The following is a 23,081-nucleotide window of genomic DNA, read 5'->3' on the forward strand; positions in this document are numbered from 1 at the left end:
CACGGGTACTCCATGACTGCAGATTGACCTTCTGTAAAATATACTACACTTCCATGGCAACGTTCCTCTGTGACAACTGGAATGATGGCAGTAACAGGAACATAGCTGTTCCATGCCTGTAGATTCTCCCAAAACTTTGTTGTTTGCTAAGAAATCTCTGCCAAACACAGTTGCTGCATCAGAGATTCTGCAGTGGTTCAACAAGGTAACCTGTTGAAGGCACTTGGTGCTGGAAATTAAGAACAGACCTGATTATCAATACGTTAATTAAATAGATTTGAGATAATCCGGCATTGATTTTGGCTTATTAACACACATGTTGGAAACAAGATAACTGAAAATGCTGGAAGTGCATGGCAGATTAGAGAGCAGCCATGCCAAAGAAATGAATATTTCAGCTCAGAGACCAGAAGAAGGGTAGAGTTGGAGATGATTTGCAGAGAAATAGGGAAGGCGAAAGCGAATGCAAAGTGAAAGATTGGAATAGGATACAAGGGGCCAGAATGTAGGAGGTATTAATAGAAATGGAATGTACTTTCCAGTTTTAATTAAAACTGTTAAGCTCCTTTTGTGTAGATTTTTGTTAATTCTCTTCCATATTTCTGGCAATTTCTTTGTCTTCATTCATTAAGTGGTTACCACTAACACCAAACCAGGTATGTGTTGCACAATCTGATGTATAAACTCCAAACCAGGTATGTGTTGCTCAATCTGATGTATAAACTCCAAACCAGGTATGTGTTGCTCAATCTGATGTATAAACTCCAAACCAGGCATGTGTTGCTCAATCTGATGTATAAACTCCAAACCAGGTATGTGTTGCTCAATCTGATGTATAAACTCCAAACCAGGTATGTGTTGCACAATCTGATGTATAAACTCCAAACCAGGTATGTGTTGCACAATCTGATGTATAAACTCCAAACCAGGCATGTGTTGCACAATCTGATGTATAAACTCCAAACCAGGTATGTGTTGCACAATCTGATGTATAAACTCCAAACCAGGTATGTGTTGCACAATCTGATGTATAAACTCCAAACCAGGTATGTGTTGCACAATTTGATGAATAAACTCCAAACCAGGTATGTGTTGCACAATCTGATGTATAAACTCCAAACCAGGTATGTGTTGCACAATCTGATGTATAAACTCCAAACCAGGCATGTGTTGCTCAATCTGATGTATAAACTCCAAACCAGGCATGTGTTGCACAATCTGATGTATAAACTCCAAACCAGGTATGTGTTGCACAATCTGATGTATAAACTCCAAACCAGGTATGTGTTGCACAATCTGATGTATAAACTCCAAACCAGGCATGTGTTGCTCAATCTGATGTATAAACTCCAAACCAGGTATGTGTTGCACAATCTGATGTATAAACTCCAAACCAGGTATGTGTTGCTCAATCTGATGTATAAACTCCAAACCAGGTATGTGTTGCTCAATCTGATGTATAAACTCCAAACCAGGCATGTGTTGCACAATCTGATGTATAAACTCCAAACCAGGTATGTGTTGCTCAATCTGATGTATAAACTCCAAACCAGGTATGTGTTGCTCAATCTGATGTATAAACTCCAAACCAGGTATGTGTTGCACAATCTGATGTATAAACTCCAAACCAGGTATGTGTTGCTCAATCTGATGTATAAACTCCAAACCAGGTATGTGTTGCACAATCTGATGTATAAACTCCAAACCAGGTATGTGTTGCACAATCTGATGTATAAACTCCAAACCAGGTATGTGTTGCTCAATCTGATGTATAAACTCCAAACCAGGTATGTGTTGCACAATCTGATGTATAAACTCCAAACCAGGTATGTGTTGCACAATCTGATGTATAAACTCCAAACCAGGTATGTGTTGCACAATCTGATGTATAAACTCCAAACCAGGTATGTGTTGCTCAATCTGATGTATAAACTCCAAACCAGGTATGTGTTGCACAATCTGATGTATAAACTCCAAACCAGGTATGTGTTGCTCAATCTGATGTATAAACTCCAAACCAGGTATGTGTTGCTCAATCTGATGTATAAACTCCAAACCAGGTATGTGTTGCATAATCTGATGTATAAACTCCAAACCAGGCATGTGTTGCACAATCTGATGTATAAACTCCAAACCAGGTATGTGTTGCTCAATCTGATGTATAAACTCCAAACCAGGTATGTGTTGCACAATCTGATGTATAAACTCCAAACCAGGTATGTGTTGCTCAATCTGATGTATAAACTCCAAACCAGGTATGTGTTGCACAATCTGATGTATAAACTCCAAACCAGGTATGTGTTGCACAATCTGATGTATAAACTCCAAACCAGGTATGTGTTGCTCAATCTGATTTATAAACTCCAAACCAGGTATGTGTTGCACAATCTGATGTATAAACTCCAAACCAGGTATGTGTTGCTCAATCTGATGTATAAACTCCAAACCAGGTATGTGTTGCACAATCTGATGTATAAACTCCAAACCAGGTATGTGTTGCACAATCTGATGTATAAACTCCAAACCAGGTATGTGTTGCTCAATCTGATGTATAAACTCCAAACCAGGTATGTGTTGCACAATCTGATGTATAAACTCCAAACCAGGTATGTGTTGCACAATCTGATGTATAAACTCCAAACCAGGTATGTGTTGCACAATCTGATGTATAAACTCCAAACCAGTTATGTGTTGCACAATCTGATGTATAAACTCCAAACCGGGTATGTGTTGCACAATCTGATGTATAAACTCCAAACCAGGTATGTGTTGCACAATCTGATGTATAAACTCCAAACCAGGTATGTGTTGCACAATCTGATGTATAAACTCCAAACCAGGTATGTGTTGCTCAATCTGATGTATAAACTCCAAACCAGGCATGTGTTGCACAATCTGATGTATAAACTCCAAACCAGGTATGTGTTGCACAATCTGATGTATAAACTCCAAACCAGGCATGTGTTGCACAATCTGATGTATAAACTCCAAACCAGGCATGTGTTGCACAATCTGATGTATAAACTCCAAACCAGGTATGTGTTGCACAATCTGATGTATAAACTCCAAACCAGGTATGTGTTGCACAATCTGATGTATAAACTCCAAACCAGGTATGTGTTGCTGAATCTGATGTATAAACTCCAAACCAGGTATGTGTTGCTCAATCTGATGTATAAACTCCAAACCAGGTATGTGTTGCACAATCTGATGTATAAACTCCAAACCAGGTATGTGTTGCACAATCTGATGTATAAACTCCAAACCAGGTATGTGTTGCTCAATCTGATGTATAAACTCCAAACCAGGTATGTGTTGCTCAATCTGATGTATAAACTCCAAACCAGGCATGTGTTGCACAATCTGATGTATAAACTCCAAACCAGGTATGTGTTGCTCAATCTGATGTATAAACTCCAAACCAGGTATGTGTTGCTCAATCTGATGTATAAACTCCAAACCAGGTATGTGTTGCACAATCTGATGTATAAACTCCAAACCAGGTATGTGTTGCTCAATCTGATGTATAAACTCCAAACCAGGTATGTGTTGCACAATCTGATGTATAAACTCCAAACCAGGTATGTGTTGCACAATCTGATGTATAAACTCCAAACCAGGTATGTGTTGCTCAATCTGATGTATAAACTCCAAACCAGGTATGTGTTGCTCAATCTGATGTATAAACTCCAAACCAGGTATGTGTTGCACAATCTGATGTATAAACTCCAAACCAGGTATGTGTTGCACAATCTGATGTATAAACTCCAAACCAGGTATGTGTTGCACAATCTGATGTATAAACTCCAAACCAGTTATGTGTTGCACAATCTGATGTATAAACTCCAAACCAGGTATGTGTTGCACAATCTGATGTATAAACTCCAAACCAGGTATGTGTTGCACAATCTGATGTATAAACTCCAAACCAGGTATGTGTTGCACAATCTGATGTATAAACTCCAAACCAGGTATGTGTTGCTCAATCTGATGTATAAACTCCAAACCAGGCATGTGTTGCACAATCTGATGTATAAACTCCAAACCAGGTATGTGTTGCACAATCTGATGTATAAACTCCAAACCAGGCATGTGTTGCACAATCTGATGTATAAACTCCAAACCAGGCATGTGTTGCACAATCTGATGTATAAACTCCAAACCAGGTATGTGTTGCACAATCTGATGTATAAACTCCAAACCAGGTATGTGTTGCACAATCTGATGTATAAACTCCAAACCAGGTATGTGTTGCTCAATCTGATGTATAAACTCCAAACCAGGTATGTGTTGCTCAATCTGATGTATAAACTCCAAACCAGGTATGTGTTGCACAATCTGATGTATAAACTCCAAACCAGGTATGTGTTGCACAATCTGATGTATAAACTCCAAACCAGGTATGTGTTGCTCAATCTGATGTATAAACTCCAAACCAGGTATGTGTTGCTCAATCTGATGTATAAACTCCAAACCAGGCATGTGTTGCACAATCTGATGTATAAACTCCAAACCAGGTATGTGTTGCTCAATCTGATGTATAAACTCCAAACCAGGTATGTGTTGCTCAATCTGATGTATAAACTCCAAACCAGGTATGTGTTGCACAATCTGATGTATAAACTCCAAACCAGGTATGTGTTGCTCAATCTGATGTATAAACTCCAAATCAGGTATGTGTTGCACAATCTGATGAATAAACTCCAAACCAGGTATGTGTTGCACAATCTGATGTATAAACTCCAAACCAGGTATGTGTTGCTCAATCTGATGTATAAACTCCAAACCAGGTATGTGTTGCACAATCTGATGTATAAACTCCAAACCAGGTATGTGTTGCACAATCTGATGTATAAACTCCAAACCAGGTATGTGTGGCACAATCTGATGTATAAACTCCAAACCAGGTATGTGTTGCTCAATCTGATGTATAAACTCCAAACCAGGTATGTGTTGCACAATCTGATGTATAAACTCCAAACCAGGTATGTGTTGCTCAATCTGATGTATAAACTCCAAACCAGGTATGTGTTGCTCAATCTGATGTATAAACTCCAAACCAGGTATGTGTTGCACAATCTGATGTATAAACTCCAAACCAGGCATGTGTTGCACAATCTGATGTATAAACTCCAAACCAGGTATGTGTTGCTCAATCTGATGTATAAACTCCAAACCAGGTATGTGTTGCACAATCTGATGTATAAACTCCAAACCAGGTATGTGTTGCACAATCTTATGTATAAACTCCAAACCAGGTATGTGTTGCTCAATCTGATTTATAAACTCCAAACCAGGTATGTGTTGCACAATCTGATGTATAAACTCCAAACCAGGTATGTGTTGCTCAATCTGATGTATAAACTCCAAACCAGGTATGTGTTGCACAATCTGATGTATAAACTCCAAACCAGTTATGTGTTGCACAATCTGATGTATAAACTCCAAACCAGGTATGTGTTGCACAATCTGATGTATAAACTCCAAACCAGGTATGTGTTGCACAATCTGATGTATAAACTCCAAACCAGGTATGTGTTGCACAATCTGATGTATAAACTCCAAACCAGGTATGTGTTGCTCAATCTGATGTATAAACTCCAAACCAGGTATGTGTTGCTCAATCTGATGTATAAACTCCAAACCAGGCATGTGTTGCACAATCTGATGTATAAACTCCAAACCAGGTATGTGTTGCACAATCTGATGTATAAACTCCAAACCAGGCATGTGTTGCACAATCTGATGTATAAACTCCAAACCAGGTATGTGCTGCACAATCTGATGTATAAACTCCAAACCAGGTATGTGTTGCACAATTTGATGAATAAACTCCAAACCAGGTATGTGTTGCACAATCTGATGTATAAACTCCAAACCAGGTATGTGTTGCACAATCTGATGTATAAACTCCAAACCAGGCATGTGTTGCTCAATCTGATGTATAAACTCCAAACCAGGCATGTGTTGCACAATCTGATGTATAAACTCCAAACCAGGCATGTGTTGCACAATCTGATGTATAAACTCCAAACCAGGCATGTGTTGCTCAATCTGATGTATAAACTCCAAACCAGGTATGTGTTGCACAATCTGATGTATAAACTCCAAACCAGGTATGTGTTGCTCAATCTGATGTATAAACTCCAAACCAGGTATGTGTTGCTCAATCTGATGTATAAACTCCAAACCAGGTATGTGTTGCACAATCTGATGTATAAACTCCAAACCAGGTATGTGTTGCACAATCTGATGTATAAACTCCAAACCAGGTATGTGTTGCTCAATCTGATGTATAAACTCCAAACCAGGTATGTGTTGCACAATCTGATGTATAAACTCCAAACCAGGTATGTGTTGCTCAATCTGATGTATAAACTCCAAACCAGGTATGTGTTGCTCAATCTGATGTATAAACTCCAAACCAGGTATGTGTTGCACAATCTGATGTATAAACTCCAAACCAGGTATGTGTTGCTCAATCTGATGTATAAACTCCAAACCAGGTATTTGTTGCACAATCTGATGTATAAACTCCAAACCAGGTATGTGTTGCTCAATCTGATGTATAAACTAAGATATCGTGAAGGTGCATAATCTTGAATTGCATTGCTTATGGAAATGGCTGAGAACACGCCAATTTAAGTGTACAAATGCATTCGAACTCCAGTCCAATTCCGATTATCCAAAATGGTCAGGACTGGGGCCCACTTTGGATAAACGATTTGTTGGGAGAACTGGTCATTTTTTAAAAACAGCCCAATAGCAACAACAAATCACTCACGACTGTGTTTAAACAACAACAAACAAGGGAAGGCTTTTTTAAGCATGAAATAATGTTTAGTTTTCACTGATAAAACAACCTGCACAAAATAAGATCAAAGAACACCAATTCTACTCAGAGGTTTTCACAGAATTCCAAACATTTTTCAATCTGTGACATCAGTTCGACTCCAAAAAAACATTTGGGTAAGAGGATTTCTGATTGTTTTGCACATCTTAATTTTTCTAAAATTTTCAGAGGCAAAAATGACATTATTTTAGCTTCAAAATATTTTGGATCAATAAGGATTTTCTGATCATTCTGAAATCCTCAATGATACGAAAAAATGTTCGGAGCCGAACAGAAATCACTTCCAGGTCTAAACATTTTGGAGTAACTGAGGATTTTGGATATTCCAAATTGTGCTGGAAATACATTTTTTAAAAGAAGGGGCTCCAAGCAAATAGAATCTTCCATGAGTCACGTTCTGTTCTCGTGTAGCAATGCCTTCTGGGGTCCCGATAACGCAAGTCACTATGGAACAACACCGAGACAAACACTGCAGTTGTTCAACATGATGGCTCACGGTCAACTAAATAACAATGGAGACTGGCCTTGTCATCTGCATCCTAACATTTGCATTATCCTCTGAGCTTATTGTGATGGAGCATGCAAGTGACCCAAGCTGATTAACCATTTCTCAAATAGTTATTATTAAAACTATAGATTTTCTCAATGTGATCTCTGCAGCATAAAGGTGCAAAGCTTTGCAGTTAACCTGCTGTTTTCTCACTGAGTGTTGATGCGATCAGTTTTGCATGAGGTAATGCAAATGCCACTACTTTGGGAAGAGAGCACACAGCAACACTTGATAATCTAGAGAATTTACTTCACTGGGATCATATTGCGGAGCAGGGATATTTTATCGATTTGAGATCTCTGACCTTTTGCCAGCAGAATGAAAGGCTCAGATAGGCCAAGAAGCTTTGAAATTAGAAAGGCAGACGTTTACCATTGTTTTCAAACTGCAACTATGATAGAAACCAGTAGAGTCTAGAGGATGTAGTAGTATAGAGTAGTAGAGGACCCGTAGAATAGAGGACGCAGTAACACTTTTCTGTAAGCTTTACAATTGAGGAAGTTCATGTTCCTTTCTAAATATAGATATATATCACCAGATGTCACTAATAAAAGGTGTGGGTTTTTTCCAGCAACAGATTTCACGTCCTTCGCAGGAAGAAAAAGAAGTTGAAAAAGAAGAGGAAAAGGTTGAAAAATTAGAGAAAGAAGAGAAAGATGAGAAGAAAGAAGAAGAAAAGGATGAAAAGGAGGAACCCCAAAGGTAGGGAAAGTAAGCAAAGCAGGTGATGCAGTGGACAGAGAAGAAGGATACCCTAGTTTGGTTACCCAAGCAGGATCAAGGTTGGTTGGAAAGGAGGGCTGAGGATTGGCAAATGGGACTTTACTCCTGATAAAGGTGAGGTGTTGCACTTTGGGAAACATGAAGAATAGTGAAGGGAATCACTGGTGGGGATTTTCTCTTATGGAGCACAGGCAATAAACCAAGAAGTACCTGATACAAGTCCTTATCTCTTTATCTATAATTCTGAGAGTGAGGAGAATATGCGGCTCGGGCGAGCAGCGGGGAGAGCACAAGGAGAATGCGGCTCGAACAAGGAGAGAATGTGGCTCCGGCTGATGAGTGGAGAAAGATCAGCAGCCCTGCTTGGTCGAGCAAGTGGGGAGAGAGCACAGCTTATGAGGCAAGCGGGGAGAAAGCAGCAGCGCGGCTCGGGCGGGCGAACGGGGAGAGAGCCGCAGCGCGGCTCGGGCGGGCGAGCGGGGAGAGCCCATAAAGCATGACCTGGTTCTTACAAAACAATGCAAATTAAGACTATGCTTCTCCAAATGCTCATCATTTCTGTCCCTAAGAATCCTCTGGTCTATAATTCCCAGGATTCTCCCTATTATCTTTCTTGAACAAGGGAATAAACTCTGCTGTCCTCCAGTATCATTCCTGTGGCCAGGGAGAAAGGAAATATCATTGTCAACACCCCAACAATCTCTTCCCTTTCTTCACAGAGTAATCTGGGGTAACTCCTGTCTAGCCCTAGGGACTTGTCTATCCAAACGCATTTTAGAAATTCTAATGCTATCAATTTATTAACCTTGAAGTGTTCTGAAGCATTTATCTGTTCTGCGCTGACCTCACATTCATCAAGGTCCTTCTTCCTGGTGGACACTGAATCAAAGTATTCATTAAAGACCCCCCCATACCTCCTTTGTCTCCAGGCACACATTTCCCCCTTTATCCCTGAATGCTCTTACCCTCTCTTGAGTCATCACCCTGTTTTTCATGTAGGTGCAGAATGTCTTTGGGTCTTCCTTAGTTCTACTTGTTGAGGACTTCTCATGTCCCCTTCAAAATGGTTAAGTTCCTTCCTGACTACTTATAAGTCACACTTATAAGTATGTGATTTTTGCTTCCTGAACCTTATGCATGGTTTATAATTATTAAGTTTTACTCATCTATTGATAAATAAAATGATCTCTTCTAATCTCTCCAATTCTATTCAATATCTAACCAAGTAACCAAACTACCTAAATCAAACATTCTATTAATAGCTACTTTATAATGATCCTGAAATTGTGGTAACTGCATATCACCTAATTCATATTTCCAAGTTAGTTTATGCACTGAGTAAAAATATAAATCAATTAGTAGAATTGAATTATTTACCATTATTATTATCAATAAAAGAGGGATTTGAATAAATGGAAGGATTTACCTTTAACATTGGTAGGAAGAGTGAATTGTATAAAAATAAATATATTTTCTAGATTACAGTATTTTTTTCAGAATATACCTTGTAAAATACCAAATAAATTTGAATGTTGTGGTGAGGAAATTTTTACGGAAGGGAAAGATGATGTGTGTTTCAATGTATTTCAATCATCTTGACTTTCATCTCTCGTCGTTCAAGACCCTTTCCATTCTCCCACCTCTACCAGACACACCTACCATGACAATCTGTGCTGCAAGTTTCCGTCACCTAATGCTTCTAAGTTCCAAATTACCAGCAAGTCAGAAAATGCTGAAAATTGCAGCTGAATCGGCAGGTCAGGTAGCATCTGTGAGGCAGTTGATGTTTCAGATTGACATTCAAAGTCAACTTTGTTATTCAAAGTTAACTGGAATTTTAAAAATAACTCTTTAACAATTATTTTTTTCTTATGGTGTTGGTTTGCATTTTTATGATGTCCAGGCATTGCTGTTATGAGAAATAACATTACTGATATATTTATATTACACCAGTCACCAGCTCTGAGCTTGGGCCAGGGAGAGATAAACCCCGAGGTTGCTAGACCACATTCTATGCAAAGCTGTCTGAATTAATTCCTGCAGCCGATTCCCATGTTCCTGGCCAAAGAAGCATTGAAGTGGCCTTACAGATAAGATGATAGCTCACAACACAGAGATGCTAATAGATCACCCCAATCAGTCAAACTGACAATGAGCAAGCCCATTCATTAAAAAGCTTCCCCCCCCCCCCCCCCCCCCCCCCCCCCCCCCGCACAAACATAGCTGTAGACATTTCACACCCTGTCAGACGCAATTTGAATTGTCAATGGCTGTGGAGTGCTCCCAGTGACTGACAGCATAAGTCCAGCCCCAACTTAATATTGTTTCTGTCAGGAAGTTTCACTCTTCATTCTTATCTTTCATGGTTTAAAATTATGGTGAAACTGACCCATCTGCCTTATAATAAATTGAAGGCCAGATACCAAGCAAACAGAAAATGGATGTCTATGGGTATTGGGAATAACTCTTCTAGGCTACTGTTAATTGTGTATGCAAGAAGGATACCTTTTAATTATGACATTCCTATGAATATGTGATTGATGTTAAGCCATTTTCCTGTCTTTAGAAAGGAGATATGCAAAATGTAAAACATAAGCTTGTAACAATAAATTTAAAGAAATATCTATGCAAGAATCTGCTTTAACCGGTGTGCCTTTCCACTGTATCTTTGAATGAGATTCACTTGTATTCGATAGGTGACTCAAATGAAATCTGTCTTGTATTTTGTGGGTTCTGCTATGTATTTTTGTACCCTCACAGGCGGCATGATTATTACAATGGGCAATCCTTGGTTCTGAGGCTTTATAGGATAGTGTTGGCTGCCAATCTATTCTCAGGGCTTGTAGGTAAGATTCCTTGTACAGACATTGTCTTGTTTTGTGTCCCCTTAGAGAACCTGTTAAAGAAAAAGATAAATCAGATACTACTGCAGAGGAGCCTGAGGAAAAGGAGCAGTCGGTACCACGAGGGCGTAAAACAGCAAACAGTCAGGGCCGGCGAAAAGGCAGGATTCTGAGGTCCATGGCAAAAGAGGCCATTACTGAGGAGCCCCCCAACCCCCCTCCTCCTCCTGAACTTGGTGAGTGCCATTGCCCTCATGCTTAAATGTGTTGCTTACGTTGTCTTCCAAAATTTGGTTCCTTTGTGTACTCTTGGATATTTTACAAAAAGTGAAAGCTATATAAATGATGGTGAAAATGATGACAGGCAGACCCCAGGTTATGAATGAGTTCTGTTCCTTAAGTCTGTATTTAAGTCCTATTTGTAGGTAAGTTTATTTTTGGAAATTTTTTTTTATTTGGAAATATTTTTGAGAATATCAAAAAGAATTTGTTAAAATAGCCCGAGCGGTAGCTAGAAAATGTGTGGCAGTAACTTGGAAATTAGATGTGTATATGGGAATGGGCTGATGGCAAACTGAAATAGGTAGTTGTATACCACTTGAAAAGGTTACATATAATTTACATAACAAATTTGAAATTTTTGAAAAGATTTGAGAATCAAATTTACAAATTGTAGGAATTAGGTTGTAATCACCTAACGTGAACCTTCTGACTTCTAAAATCAAAATCAAGAAAATTAAGATATGTCAGATTTTATTTGATAGTTTTAGTAAGTTTTTATAAATACTATCCAGATGTTTTCATTCTTTTCTAACATAACATAACATAACAATTACAGCACGGAAACAGGCCATTAGGCCCTTCTAGTCTGCACCGAACCAAACACCCCTTTCTAGTCCCACCTCCCTGCACAATGACCATAACCCTCCATCTTCTTCTCATCCATAGACCTGTCCAACCTTTTCTTAAATAATACAATTGACTCCGCCGCCACTATTTCTCCCGGAAGCTCATTCCACACGGCTACCACTCTCTGAGTAAAGAAGTTCCCCCTCATGTTACCTCTAAACCTCTGCCCCTTAATTCTTAACTCATGTCCTCTTGTTTTAATCTTTCCTCCTCTTAATGGAAATAGTCTATCCACATCCACTCTGTCTATCCCTTTCATAATCTTAAATACTTCTATCTAATCCCCTCTCAACCTTCTACGCTCCAAAGAATAAAGACCTAATCTGTCCAATCTCTCCCTATACTCTAGATGCTTAAACCCAGGTAACATTCTGGTAAACCTTCTCTGCACTCTCTCCACTCTGTTTATATCCTTCCTATAATTAGGCGACCAGAACTGCACACAGAACTCCAAATTAGGCCGCACCAACGTCTTATACAATCTCAACATCACCTCCCAACTCCTATATTCCATGCAATGATTGATAAAGGCCAGCATACTAAAAGCCTTCTTCACCACCCTATTCACGTGAGTTTCTACCTTCAGGGAACAATGTACCGTTACTCCTAAATCTTTCTGCTCTTCTGTATTCATCAATGCTCTCCCATTTACCACGTATGTCCTATTCTGATTCTTCTTACCAAAATGAAGCACCTCACACTTATCAGCATTAAATTCCATCTGCCATTTTTCAGCCCACTTTTCTAAGCAGCCCAAATCCCTCTGCAATCCTTGAAAACCTTCTTCATTATCCACTATTCCACCTATCTTAGTATCGTCTGCATATTTACTAATCCAATTCACCACCCCATCATCTAGATCATTAATGTATATAACGAACAACAATGGGCCCAATACAGATCCTTGAGGCACACCACTGGTCACCGGCCTCCAACCTGACAGACAATTATCCACTACCACTCTCTGGCCTCTCCCTTTCAGCCAATGTTCAATCCATTTGACTATCTCAAAATTTATACCTAAAGACTGCACCTTCCTAACTAACCTTCCATGTGGTACCTTATCGAAGGCCTTACTGAAGTCCATATAGACAACATCCACTGCGCTACCCTCATCCACATTTTTTCTTTCTTTTCTATTGAGTTGTTGTGGGGGTGGGAGAGGATGGGAGGGGGAAATTTTTTAAAAAATAATTATTTTCTGATATGAAATTTATGTGCAAGTCTTTAGCTTTGTTATATAAAAAATTGCAAGATTATGGCACAATATCGGGTTATAAAATTAATTGGGATAAAAATGAAGTTATGCCGTTGGTAGAAGCCAATTATGACCGATGTAAAGAGATTGCTCAATTTACATGGACAAATAATGCGATTAAATATTTGGGTAATAGAATTGATAAAAATTTAGAATATTTATACAAGTTAAATTATTTTCCCTATTTGATAAAATTAAACAAAATTTAAATAGATGAAATGATTTATCTATCACTTTAATAGGGAGAGTGAATTGTATTAAGATGAATATTTTTCCAAGGATTCAGTATCTTTTTCAATCTATTTCTTGTTTTGTTCCGCAAACATTTTTGAAGAATCTTAATTTAGTTATACAAACATTTTTGTGGAAAGGGAAAATGAATAGGGTATCTTTGGAAAAATTGACTTGAAAATTTGACCTGGGGGGTTTTCCAACTTACCCATTTTCAGAATTATTATAAAGCACCACAATTGAAATTTATTAATGCAATGTTTGATACAACAAAATCTTCTGTTTGGGCTAGAATCGAGTTGGATAAAATTGATGAAAAATCTATGGTAGAATTTATTTATAAATGGAATTCAAAATTATTAATTGTTATTGACCCACCAATTCTAAAACATTTAATTGAAGTATGGAATAAAATTGATCAGATCGGTGGGAAAGGGAAGATTTCAATGAAAATCCCTTTATATCAGAATAAACTTTTTCCTTTTACCGTAGATAATAAATTTTTGAAAGTTTGGAACCAAATAGGAATTTAAAAAGTTGAAGATTGTTTTGAAGCAGGGAAATTGTTGTCTTTTAGTCATATGAAAGACAAGTTTCAAATCCTGTTGAATACTTTTTTGTGTTATTATCAGGTTAAAAACTTTTTATCAGAGAAATTGGGTTAAAGTTTAAAATTATCTAGACAATCTTCTTTGGCGTTATTATTTACTAAAGTTGATTCAAAAATAATTATTTCTGAGATGTATAAATTATTACAAAATGAAATGCCAATACCAGATATTCATAAATCAAGAATGAAGTGGGAAGTGGATTTAGATAGAAATATTGATGAAAATGTTTGGAGAAATTTATGTCGAGATGATATGACTAAAGTAATAAATGTACGCTATAGGATGGTGCAGTACAATTTGTATTTAACTCTGCAGAAGTTGAAAAACCAACTTAGCTCTTCAGATTTATGTTTTAGATGCAGTCAAGAAATAGGTAGTTTCTATCATTCGACTTGGTCTTGTCCCAAGGTTAAAATTTTTTGGTTACTAATTAAATCATTTTTAGAACCGATATTAAAAGTGAATTTATCTTTTGATCCATTATATTAAATCGATAGCTGTAAGATTGAGATTAACTATGTATCAAATTGAATTTTTGCAGTTGGCCCTAGCTTTTTCAAAAGTGTAGCTATTACATGGAAATCTTATATGGTTTTACGTATGAAAAGATGACATAATGAAATAAGAGCTTGTATTCCTTTAGAAAAGATTACATGCAATTTAAGAGACAAATATATTATCTTTATTAAATTTTAGAGCCCTTATCTGAAAATTATTGGTGTTAAAATTTGATCTCTCGGTCAGCTTCGATGGATGCCACCACTCCTGCAGCCGAAAAGTTTAAATATGATTGTAGTAGATGATGATCTCTTTTTTCTTTCTTTTGTAGGTAGGGAAGGGAGGAAGGAGGGTATTAGTAGGGTGGTTGGGGAGGTTAGAGGTGTTTTTTATCTAAAATTATTAATCACATTTGCATTAAAAATGTTTTAATATTTTATTTAAAATTTAAAATCACATTACATAATATTAATATAAATTATATTATGTGATTTTAAATTTAAAATAAAATATTAAAAGTTTTTTAATGCATATGTGAAATTAAATAGTTTTCAAAAAATATTTGTTGTTAAGTCAGAAAATGTTCTTATTTAGCATCAGTCAAATGTTTTTCTGAAAATATAGTATATATTTTACTTTTCTATGATTGTGGTTTCCTGATCTGTCACAATGAGTTGGGACATGCTAAATTTTCGATCTTTGTACCCTGATCATTTCACTGATATTCATAAGATCAGAAACCTTCATAGCAGAACAGTCTCTAGTTGAATGGCTATTGGACCAAGACCTTGTTTCATAGAGTCTATGTGGTAATTGGTGTGTACTGGCCACTCAGCGTTTTTAAAAAAAACATATTGGAATAAGAGGGCTTATTGTCATTATATCAGTCATGATGTGGGTGAGGGCACTCCGCTCATTGTTGATTCCACTTTTCAGCTGTATCTGAGCCTGTGGAGACTTCCCGGTGGACAGAAGAAGAAATGGAAGTGGCTAAAAAAGGTCAGTGTTGGGGAAAAAAAACACCAGTATTCTTGACTACACTCCAACTGATTTCAAATCCTAAGCAATGCTTTATTTTTGATTTGTAATTATATTAAATTTGAAAGTTAAATTTGAAAGTTGAGTCACGTGAATGGCTATTCGGCCCATTGACTTGTGCTGATATCTACGCTATTCTCGTATTCTCCAACTTCATGCTAGTTTCAGCCAACTACTTCAAGAGCTTTATAGAATGTAAAGTGGTTGACCTTCAGATCTTGTTAGCAGCCTTAAACATCGAAATCTGCAGCACACTGCAGACCCTTCAGCCCACAGTGTCGGGCCAACCTAATAAGAATTATTAGCATCAGTCAAATGTTTTTCTGTATATATTTTACTTTTCCATGATTGTGGTTTCCTGATCTGTCACAATGAGTTGGGACATGCTAAATTTTAGATCTTTGTACCCTGATCATTTCACTGATATTCACAAGATCAGAAGCCTTCATAGCAGAACAGTCTATTGGACCAGGACCTTGTTTCGTAGAGTCTATGTGGTAATTGGTGCGTACTGGCCACTCAGCATTAAAAAAAAATACACTTAGAATTTCCTTACTGCAAAACTCTATTTTCTCAGTACCATGTACCCGCTTTGTTAGGCTCTAAAAGAGCCTATTGCACCTGCCTCCACCACTGTTGTCAGAGGCACATTTCATGTCCTCACCGCTCTTTGTGGGAAAAACTTGCATGTTTGAAAATAGTTTGTGAATATTCCACTTGCAGTTTATTGAGTTTTTTTTCCTTGTTAACATCAAACACATCACTGTGTTTTTGAGTTGTCTCAAGATTCTGATTTCTGGGTCTGCAACTGAAACAATGTTTGCTACTCGATTCAATTTTTTTTAAAAGCCTGAAGCTCCACCACTCCAGTCACTGTATTTAAAATAAATCATAATTTTTCAAATGATTCTCGAACTTTCCCAAAGACCCCGTTGTTGCAACCTTGTCCATAGTTTGGGTTTCCTGTGATGATGGTGTTGAATGGAAGGCATGGGGTGCAAGAAAAATTATGCTATGATAAGGGTCTGGCCTTTTTGTGATATTCTTGTACAGTGCAGTCAGTTCATCTTGATCGTGGCTCTTTTGTTTCAATTTTTGTTTCTTCACTGAATACCGGAACCTGCTGAGAGCCAGATCACAGGTATTTAAGTCTGGAAATCTAGATCAGTACAGAAGGAGCAGGTATGACCTGCGAAAAGCTATCTCCCGGACAAAGTGAAGATTCCAGACGAAAATGGAAACAACAAGGGACACCCAACAGCTGTGGCAGGCCCTAAATGCTGTAACCTGCTACAAAACAAAGCTTCGCTCTGAAGAACTCGATGCTTTCTATGCTCTATTTAATGACAGTTAGAATGAAGAACCACCCCTCTGCACCCCCATATTCCCTGATGGTCCCATCCTGTCCATATCTAAGGATGGGATCTGTGCTGCCCAACTTATTGTATTCACAGTTATCTTCAACATCTCACTCCTGTACCAACCTGTTTCAAACAGGTGTCAATCATACCACTGCCCAAGAAGAGTGTAGTTACCTGCCTTCATGACTATTGACCAGCAGCACTTACTTCAACAGTGATGAAGTGTTTTGAAAGGCTGGTGTTGAAACAAATCAGCTCCTATCTGAGCAGTGACATGGATACGTTCCAGTTCGCCTATCGTAGCAACAGGTCTACAGCAGATGCCATCTCACTGGCTCTCCACAAAGCCCTGGAACACCTGGACAGTAAAGATGCATTCATCAGGATGCTCTTTATCGACTCCAGTTTGGCATTTAACACCATCATTCCCTCAAAATTCAGCAAACTCCAAGACCTGGGACTCAACACCCCACTATGTAATTAGATAGTGGATTTCCTCACCTCCAGACCACAATCAGTGAGGATCAGTAGGAATATCTCCATCAGTTCTGGAGCTCTGCAGGGCTGCATTTTTAGACCCCCTACACCTATGATTGGTGGCTCAGTATAAAGAAAGGTGATGAGTCAGCATACAATAACCTTGCACTCAATGTCACCAAAACCAAGGAGCTGATTGTTGTCTTCAGAAGGGAAAGCCAGAGATGTACGATCTAGTGATTATTGGGGGATCAGAGGTCGCGAGGATGAGCAAATTTAAGTTCTTGGGAGTCACTATATCAGAGGATCTTTCCTGCATCGTGAAGAAAGCACGTCAGCACTTCTACTTCCTCAGGAGTTTGCGGAGGTTTGGTATGACATTGGAAACTTGGCAAGTTTCTACAGATCTATGGTGGAAAGTGTGCTGACTGGCTACATCACGGTCTGGTATGGGGACACCAATACCCCTGACTAGATTGAGTGCAGGCTCAATCGGAGGTAAAGTGGGGAACATGTGCGTGGAAGCAGAGGAGATGAGGAACTTCCAAAACAAATACTTTGCTTCAGTGTTCTCTCTCGAGAGGGACCTTGGTGAATGTGAGATCATTGTGTGCTAAGAGCATGTCAAGTTTCAGAAAGAGTCAGTGCTGGATCTTTAAAAACATTTGGATAGATATGTTCCCAGGATTGGATGATTGGTGGACCATTGACGATGATCTTTGCATCCACCATGGCCACAGGAGAGGTACTGGAGGATTGGGGAATAGCAAATTTAGTCCCCTTGTTGAAGAAAGATAATGGGGAGAATCCTGGGAATTATAGATCAGTGTCTTTCTTCAATGGAGGGTAAACTATCGGAGATGATTCTAAGGGACAGGATTTACAAGAATTTAGAGAAGTCTTCTATGTGACAGCATGGTTTTGTGAGGGACAGGTCGTGCCTCACAACCTGAATTGAGTATTTTGAAAATGTGTCAAAAGAAATTGACAGAAGTATGGTGGTTGGTTTGGTGTATGTGGATTTAAGTGAGACATTTAACAAGATTTCCCCCATGCAGGCTCATTCAGAAAGTTAGAGGCATGGAATCCACGGAACCTTGAATTCGGAATTGGTTTGCTTGCAGATAGCAGAGGGTGGTGGTAGATGGAACGTATTCTGCCTGGAGGTCAGTGACGAGTGGAGTTCCACAGGGATCTGTTACGGGACCGCTGCTCTTTGTGATTTTCATAAATGACTTGGAAGGAGTGGAGGGGTGGGTCAGTAAATTTGCAATTGCTTGTGAATAGTCTAAAAGGTTGTGGTAGATTAAAATAGGATATAGACAGGGCGGAGAAGTGGCTGACGGAGTTCATTCTGGATAAGTGTGAAGTGAAGCACTTTTTAAAGGTTGAATATGATGAGGAAGTACATGGTTAATGGCAGGATTCTTAACGGTATGGAAGAACAGGGACATTGGGGTCCAAATCTCAAAGTTGTGTAAGTTCATTGGGTAGTTAAGAAGGCTTATGGTGTACTGGCCTTTTATTAGTCGGGGAATTGAGTTCAAGTTGCAGTTGTATAAAACTCTGGTTCGACCACATGGAGCATTGCATTCCATTCTGGTCACCTCATGACAGGAATGATGCAGATGCTTTTAAGAGGGTGCAGAAGAGATTTACCAGGATGTTGTCTGGATTGGTGAACATGTCTTATGAAGCAATGTCGTCTTTGGAGTGAAGAAGGATAAGAGGTAACTTAATTGAGGAACATATGATTATCAAGGCATAGAAAGGGTAGAGATCTGGCACCTTTTTCCTGAGGCAGCAAATAGAAAAAAGGAAACTAGGCCGATTAGTCTGACGTCAGTGGTTTGGAAAACGTTAGGTGAAGTGATGAAATACGTTGAGACGCACGTCAGGATCGGTCCAAGTCAGCAGGGTTTTTTAAAGGGTAGATCCTGCCTGGCCAACCTATTCGAGAATTTTGAAAAAATCTCAAGTAGGATAGACAAAGGAGAGGCTGTGGATGTTATCTATTTAGGGCTTTTGATAAGGTGTCGCATTTTCGGTTGCTCAATAAGATGAGGGTTTTAAACTGGATAGAAAAGTGGCTGATAAGCAGAAAGCTAAGGGTTGAAATTAAAGGTTCCCATTCTGGCTGGCTGCCTGTAACGAGTGGTGTTCCGCAGCGGTCGGTACTGGGGCCACCGCTGTTCACAATTTATATTAATGATTTGAATTGTGGTATGAATGGATTTGTGGCCAAATTTGCAGATGACACCAACATAGGTGGCGGAGTAGGAAGTGTGATAGAAACCATAAAGTTGCAGAAGAATATAGACAGATTAGGAGACTGAGCAAAGTTATGGCAGATAAGATTTAACATAGAGAAATGTGCAGTTATACATTTTGGCAGTGGAAACAAACAGGCAGAATACTATTTGGATGGGGTGAAAATTCAGACCTCGGATGTGCAAAGGGACCTGGGTGTCCTCGTGCAGGGAAACCTAAAAGTTAATGACCAGGTGAATTTGGTAGTGAAGAAAGCGAATGCTATGTTGGCCTTCATTGCAAGAGGAATAGTGTAGGAGGGTAAAGAGATGTTGATGAGGCTCTATGGGGCACTGGTGAGACCTCATTTGGAGTATTGTGTGCAGTTTTGGGCCCCGTATCTTAAGAAAGAATGTGATGTTGTTGGAGAAAGGGTGCAGAGGAGATTTACTAGGATGATTCCTGGAATGCAAGGGCTAATGTATGAGGAGCGTTGGGCAGCATTTGTATTCATTGGAGTATAGGAGAAAGAGAGATCTCATAGAGGCTTTTCGTATTTTGAAAGGTTTAGATAGGGTGGATGTGGGTAAGATATTTCCCTTGGTGAGTGAATCGAGGACAAGAAGTCATCTGAAAATTGGAGGTTATCCATATAAAACTGATATTAGGAAGAACTTCTTTAGCCAGAGGGTCGTGGATCTGTGGAACTCGCTGCTGCATACAGCAGTGGAAGCCAGATCACTAGGAGTATTTAAACAAGAAATAGACAAGTATCTCATTAGTGAGGGTATCAAGGGATATGGGGAAAAGACCAGAAATTGGAACTAGTGTAGAGTAGCTTAGTGTAGATTTACAGAACAGACTCGATGGGCCTAGTGGCCCGATTCTGTTCCTTTGTCTTGTGATAGTACAGTATCATGGACCGAAGGGCCTATACTGTGCTGTAATGTTCTCTGATCAATGCTTATTGTCACATGTACCAACATCAAGTTTGTTTTGCAAGCAAGCAGATCAATAGACATCTTACACAGTCCAAGTAAGACACAGTACAAAGGTTACAGTTGTAAAGAGAGATGGTTTGGTTTGGAGCAAAGGCCACATAATTTTGTATTTTAAGGAGTCAACCATTCAGAATTAAGTTGAGAAGAAATTTCTTCACCCAAAGGTTATGACATTTTGGAAATCTCTCCCCAAGAAGATTTTGGGGCTCAGGCATCGATCATTTTTTGGGAGAATGATAATCAAGGGAAATGGGTTCATGATTCCATGTTCAATGGAGTATCACAAGTATAAGAAATCCCACTTTCTTTCTTTGGCTTGGCTTGGCGGACGAAGATTTATGGAGGGGTACGTCCACGTCTGCTGCAGCAGGCTCGTTGGTGACTGACAAGTCCGATGCGGGACAGGCAGGCACGGTTTTATCGTGAAACATATTGTATGGATGGTGAATGGCCTATTTCTGATAAATCTAAAGTTCTTTTGAAGTTTGTGAAGTGAAAGTTTTAATCTTATTTCTTCATGCCATTAGGACTCGTTGAACATGGACGGAACTGGGCAGCTATTGCTAAGATGGTGGGCACCAAAAGCGAAGCACAGTGCAAGAACTTTTACTTTAACTACAAGAGGCGACACAATCTGGATATGTTACTACAGCAGCACAAGCTTCGAGTGGTGAGTCAGTCACTCTCACTCATTCCCTGAATGCAAAAGCGATGGTTCGAGGGCCTCTTGACTAATCCTAAAATACGGTATCAGTTGCTCACTGGTCCATTTTGAATTGTTCCATCTTTTCCCTGCAGACCAGTTAGATTGAAAACAGTGCATCATTGACCATGATATTATGATGGATGTGGAAGGATTGCGGTGCATATTTCTGCAATATAATTCAAATGAAATAATTCCCTTTGAAGGAATTGCTTACAATAAGCTGTGTGACAGCTCAGGCTGTGTTTTATATCAAACTGGCAACTCCTCTTTCTGATAAGTTTTGTAAGAAAAGCACCTTTATCTAACACAGTGGTGCTCAACCTTTTTCTTTCTACTCACAAGCCACTTTAAGTAATCCCTATCATATCAGTGCTCTGTGGGATGTGAGTGGGAAGAGAAGGTTGAGAATCACTGCTCGAGACCCAATTTGCTTGAGAAAAATTGTCATTGGCCCATTTCCTTTGGCGTTATGAACCCACCTCACTGACAAAAGACAAAGGAGGAAAAACCCAACACCCAACCCCAACCCACCAATTTTCCCCTGCAACCGTGTCTGCCTGTCCCGCATCGGACTTGTCAGCCACAAACGAGCCTGCAACTGACGTGGACATTTACCCCCTCCGAAAATCTTCGTCCGCGAAGCCAAGCCAAAGAAGATGAAACGACATCACAAGTCAATTAGGGTCGATGAAAACGATGGTTTTCACTTTTTCCTTTCTACCCACATACCACCTTAAGCAATCCTTTACTCATTGCAGAGTACTATTGGCATCGGGAATACTTAAAGTGGGATGTGAGTGGAAAGAAAAAGGTGGAGAACCACTGATCTAACATTAGTTTTTCTGATTATCTTTATCTTGTTTGTGATAACAGTCGTGGAGGCATTGGCAAGAAATAGTGGCCAAAAGTCAACAATGGGTGATTGTTATTCCAACATTTCCCTGTGTGAAACCAGGAATTATGGCACATTTATCCAAAACTCTGTTTTCAGTACAACATTGATATGGTCGAACCCCACATAGACCCACCTCCTTGACATATTATACTGGCCATGGTTATGTTCCGTAGAATAGGGACAATGGGGTGTTTCAAATATTTAGGATATTGAAGGATAGCGAAGAATAAATAATTTCTCTTGATTTTAAAGTCTCGGACTGGAGTGTCGAGGCCATTAACTTCTCTTGATTTTAAAGTCTCGGACTGGAGTGTCGAGGCCAATAATTTCTCTTGATTTTACAATCTCGGACTGGAGTGTAGAGGCCAATAATTTCTCTTGATTTTACAGTCTCGGACTGGAGTGTCGAGGCCATTAACTTCTCTTGATTTTAAAGTCTCGGACTGGAGTGTCGAGGCCATTTTAAAGCCTGCCCTTTCATGGTGATGAGTTTATTGTTGGAGACATTGCAAGATATAAACAAAATAGAGAGAGTGCAGAGAAGGTTCACGAGAATGTTGACAGGATTTCAAGGTTTGAGTTACAGGGAAAGGTCGTGCAGACTAGGGCTTTTTTCTCTGGAGTGTAGAAGATTGAGGGGGGACTTGATCGAGGTGTTTAAGATTTTAAAAGGGACAGACAGAGTAAACGTGGATAGGCTTTTTCAATTAAGAGTGGGGAAGATTCAAACTAGAGGGCATGGTTTAAGATTGAAGGGGGAAAATTATAAGGGGAACATGAGGGGAAATTTCTTTACGCAAAGGGTGGTGGGGATGTGGAATGAGCTTCCGACAGACGTGGTTGAGGCGGGATCATTGGTTACATTTAAGGAAAGACT

The 23,081-nt window shown here is 39.1% G+C and overlaps 1 protein-coding gene across 13 annotated transcripts in view; it reads left to right on the forward strand.

Annotated features, from left to right (window-relative positions):
* Positions 1 to 23,081, forward strand: part of ncor1 (nuclear receptor corepressor 1) — a 260,519-nt gene that overhangs the window by 97,337 nt on the left and 140,101 nt on the right. For 12 of the 13 annotated variants that reach the window (XM_069911235.1, XM_069911241.1, XM_069911245.1 and 9 more), the window contains 4 exons: positions 7,975 to 8,105; positions 11,018 to 11,205; positions 15,413 to 15,475; positions 21,131 to 21,273. In XM_069911235.1, the coding sequence (XP_069767336.1) occupies positions 7,975 to 8,105; positions 11,018 to 11,205; positions 15,413 to 15,475; positions 21,131 to 21,273 (525 nt within the window). The remainder of the gene's footprint in view (positions 1 to 7,974; positions 8,106 to 11,017; positions 11,206 to 15,412; positions 15,476 to 21,130; positions 21,274 to 23,081) is intronic. The other variant, XM_069911239.1, reaches the window with a different exon arrangement.

The sequence above is a fragment of the Narcine bancroftii genome, chromosome 14, assembly GCF_036971445.1.
Source record: "Narcine bancroftii isolate sNarBan1 chromosome 14, sNarBan1.hap1, whole genome shotgun sequence".
Classification (NCBI taxonomy): domain Eukaryota; kingdom Metazoa; phylum Chordata; class Chondrichthyes; order Torpediniformes; family Narcinidae; genus Narcine; species Narcine bancroftii.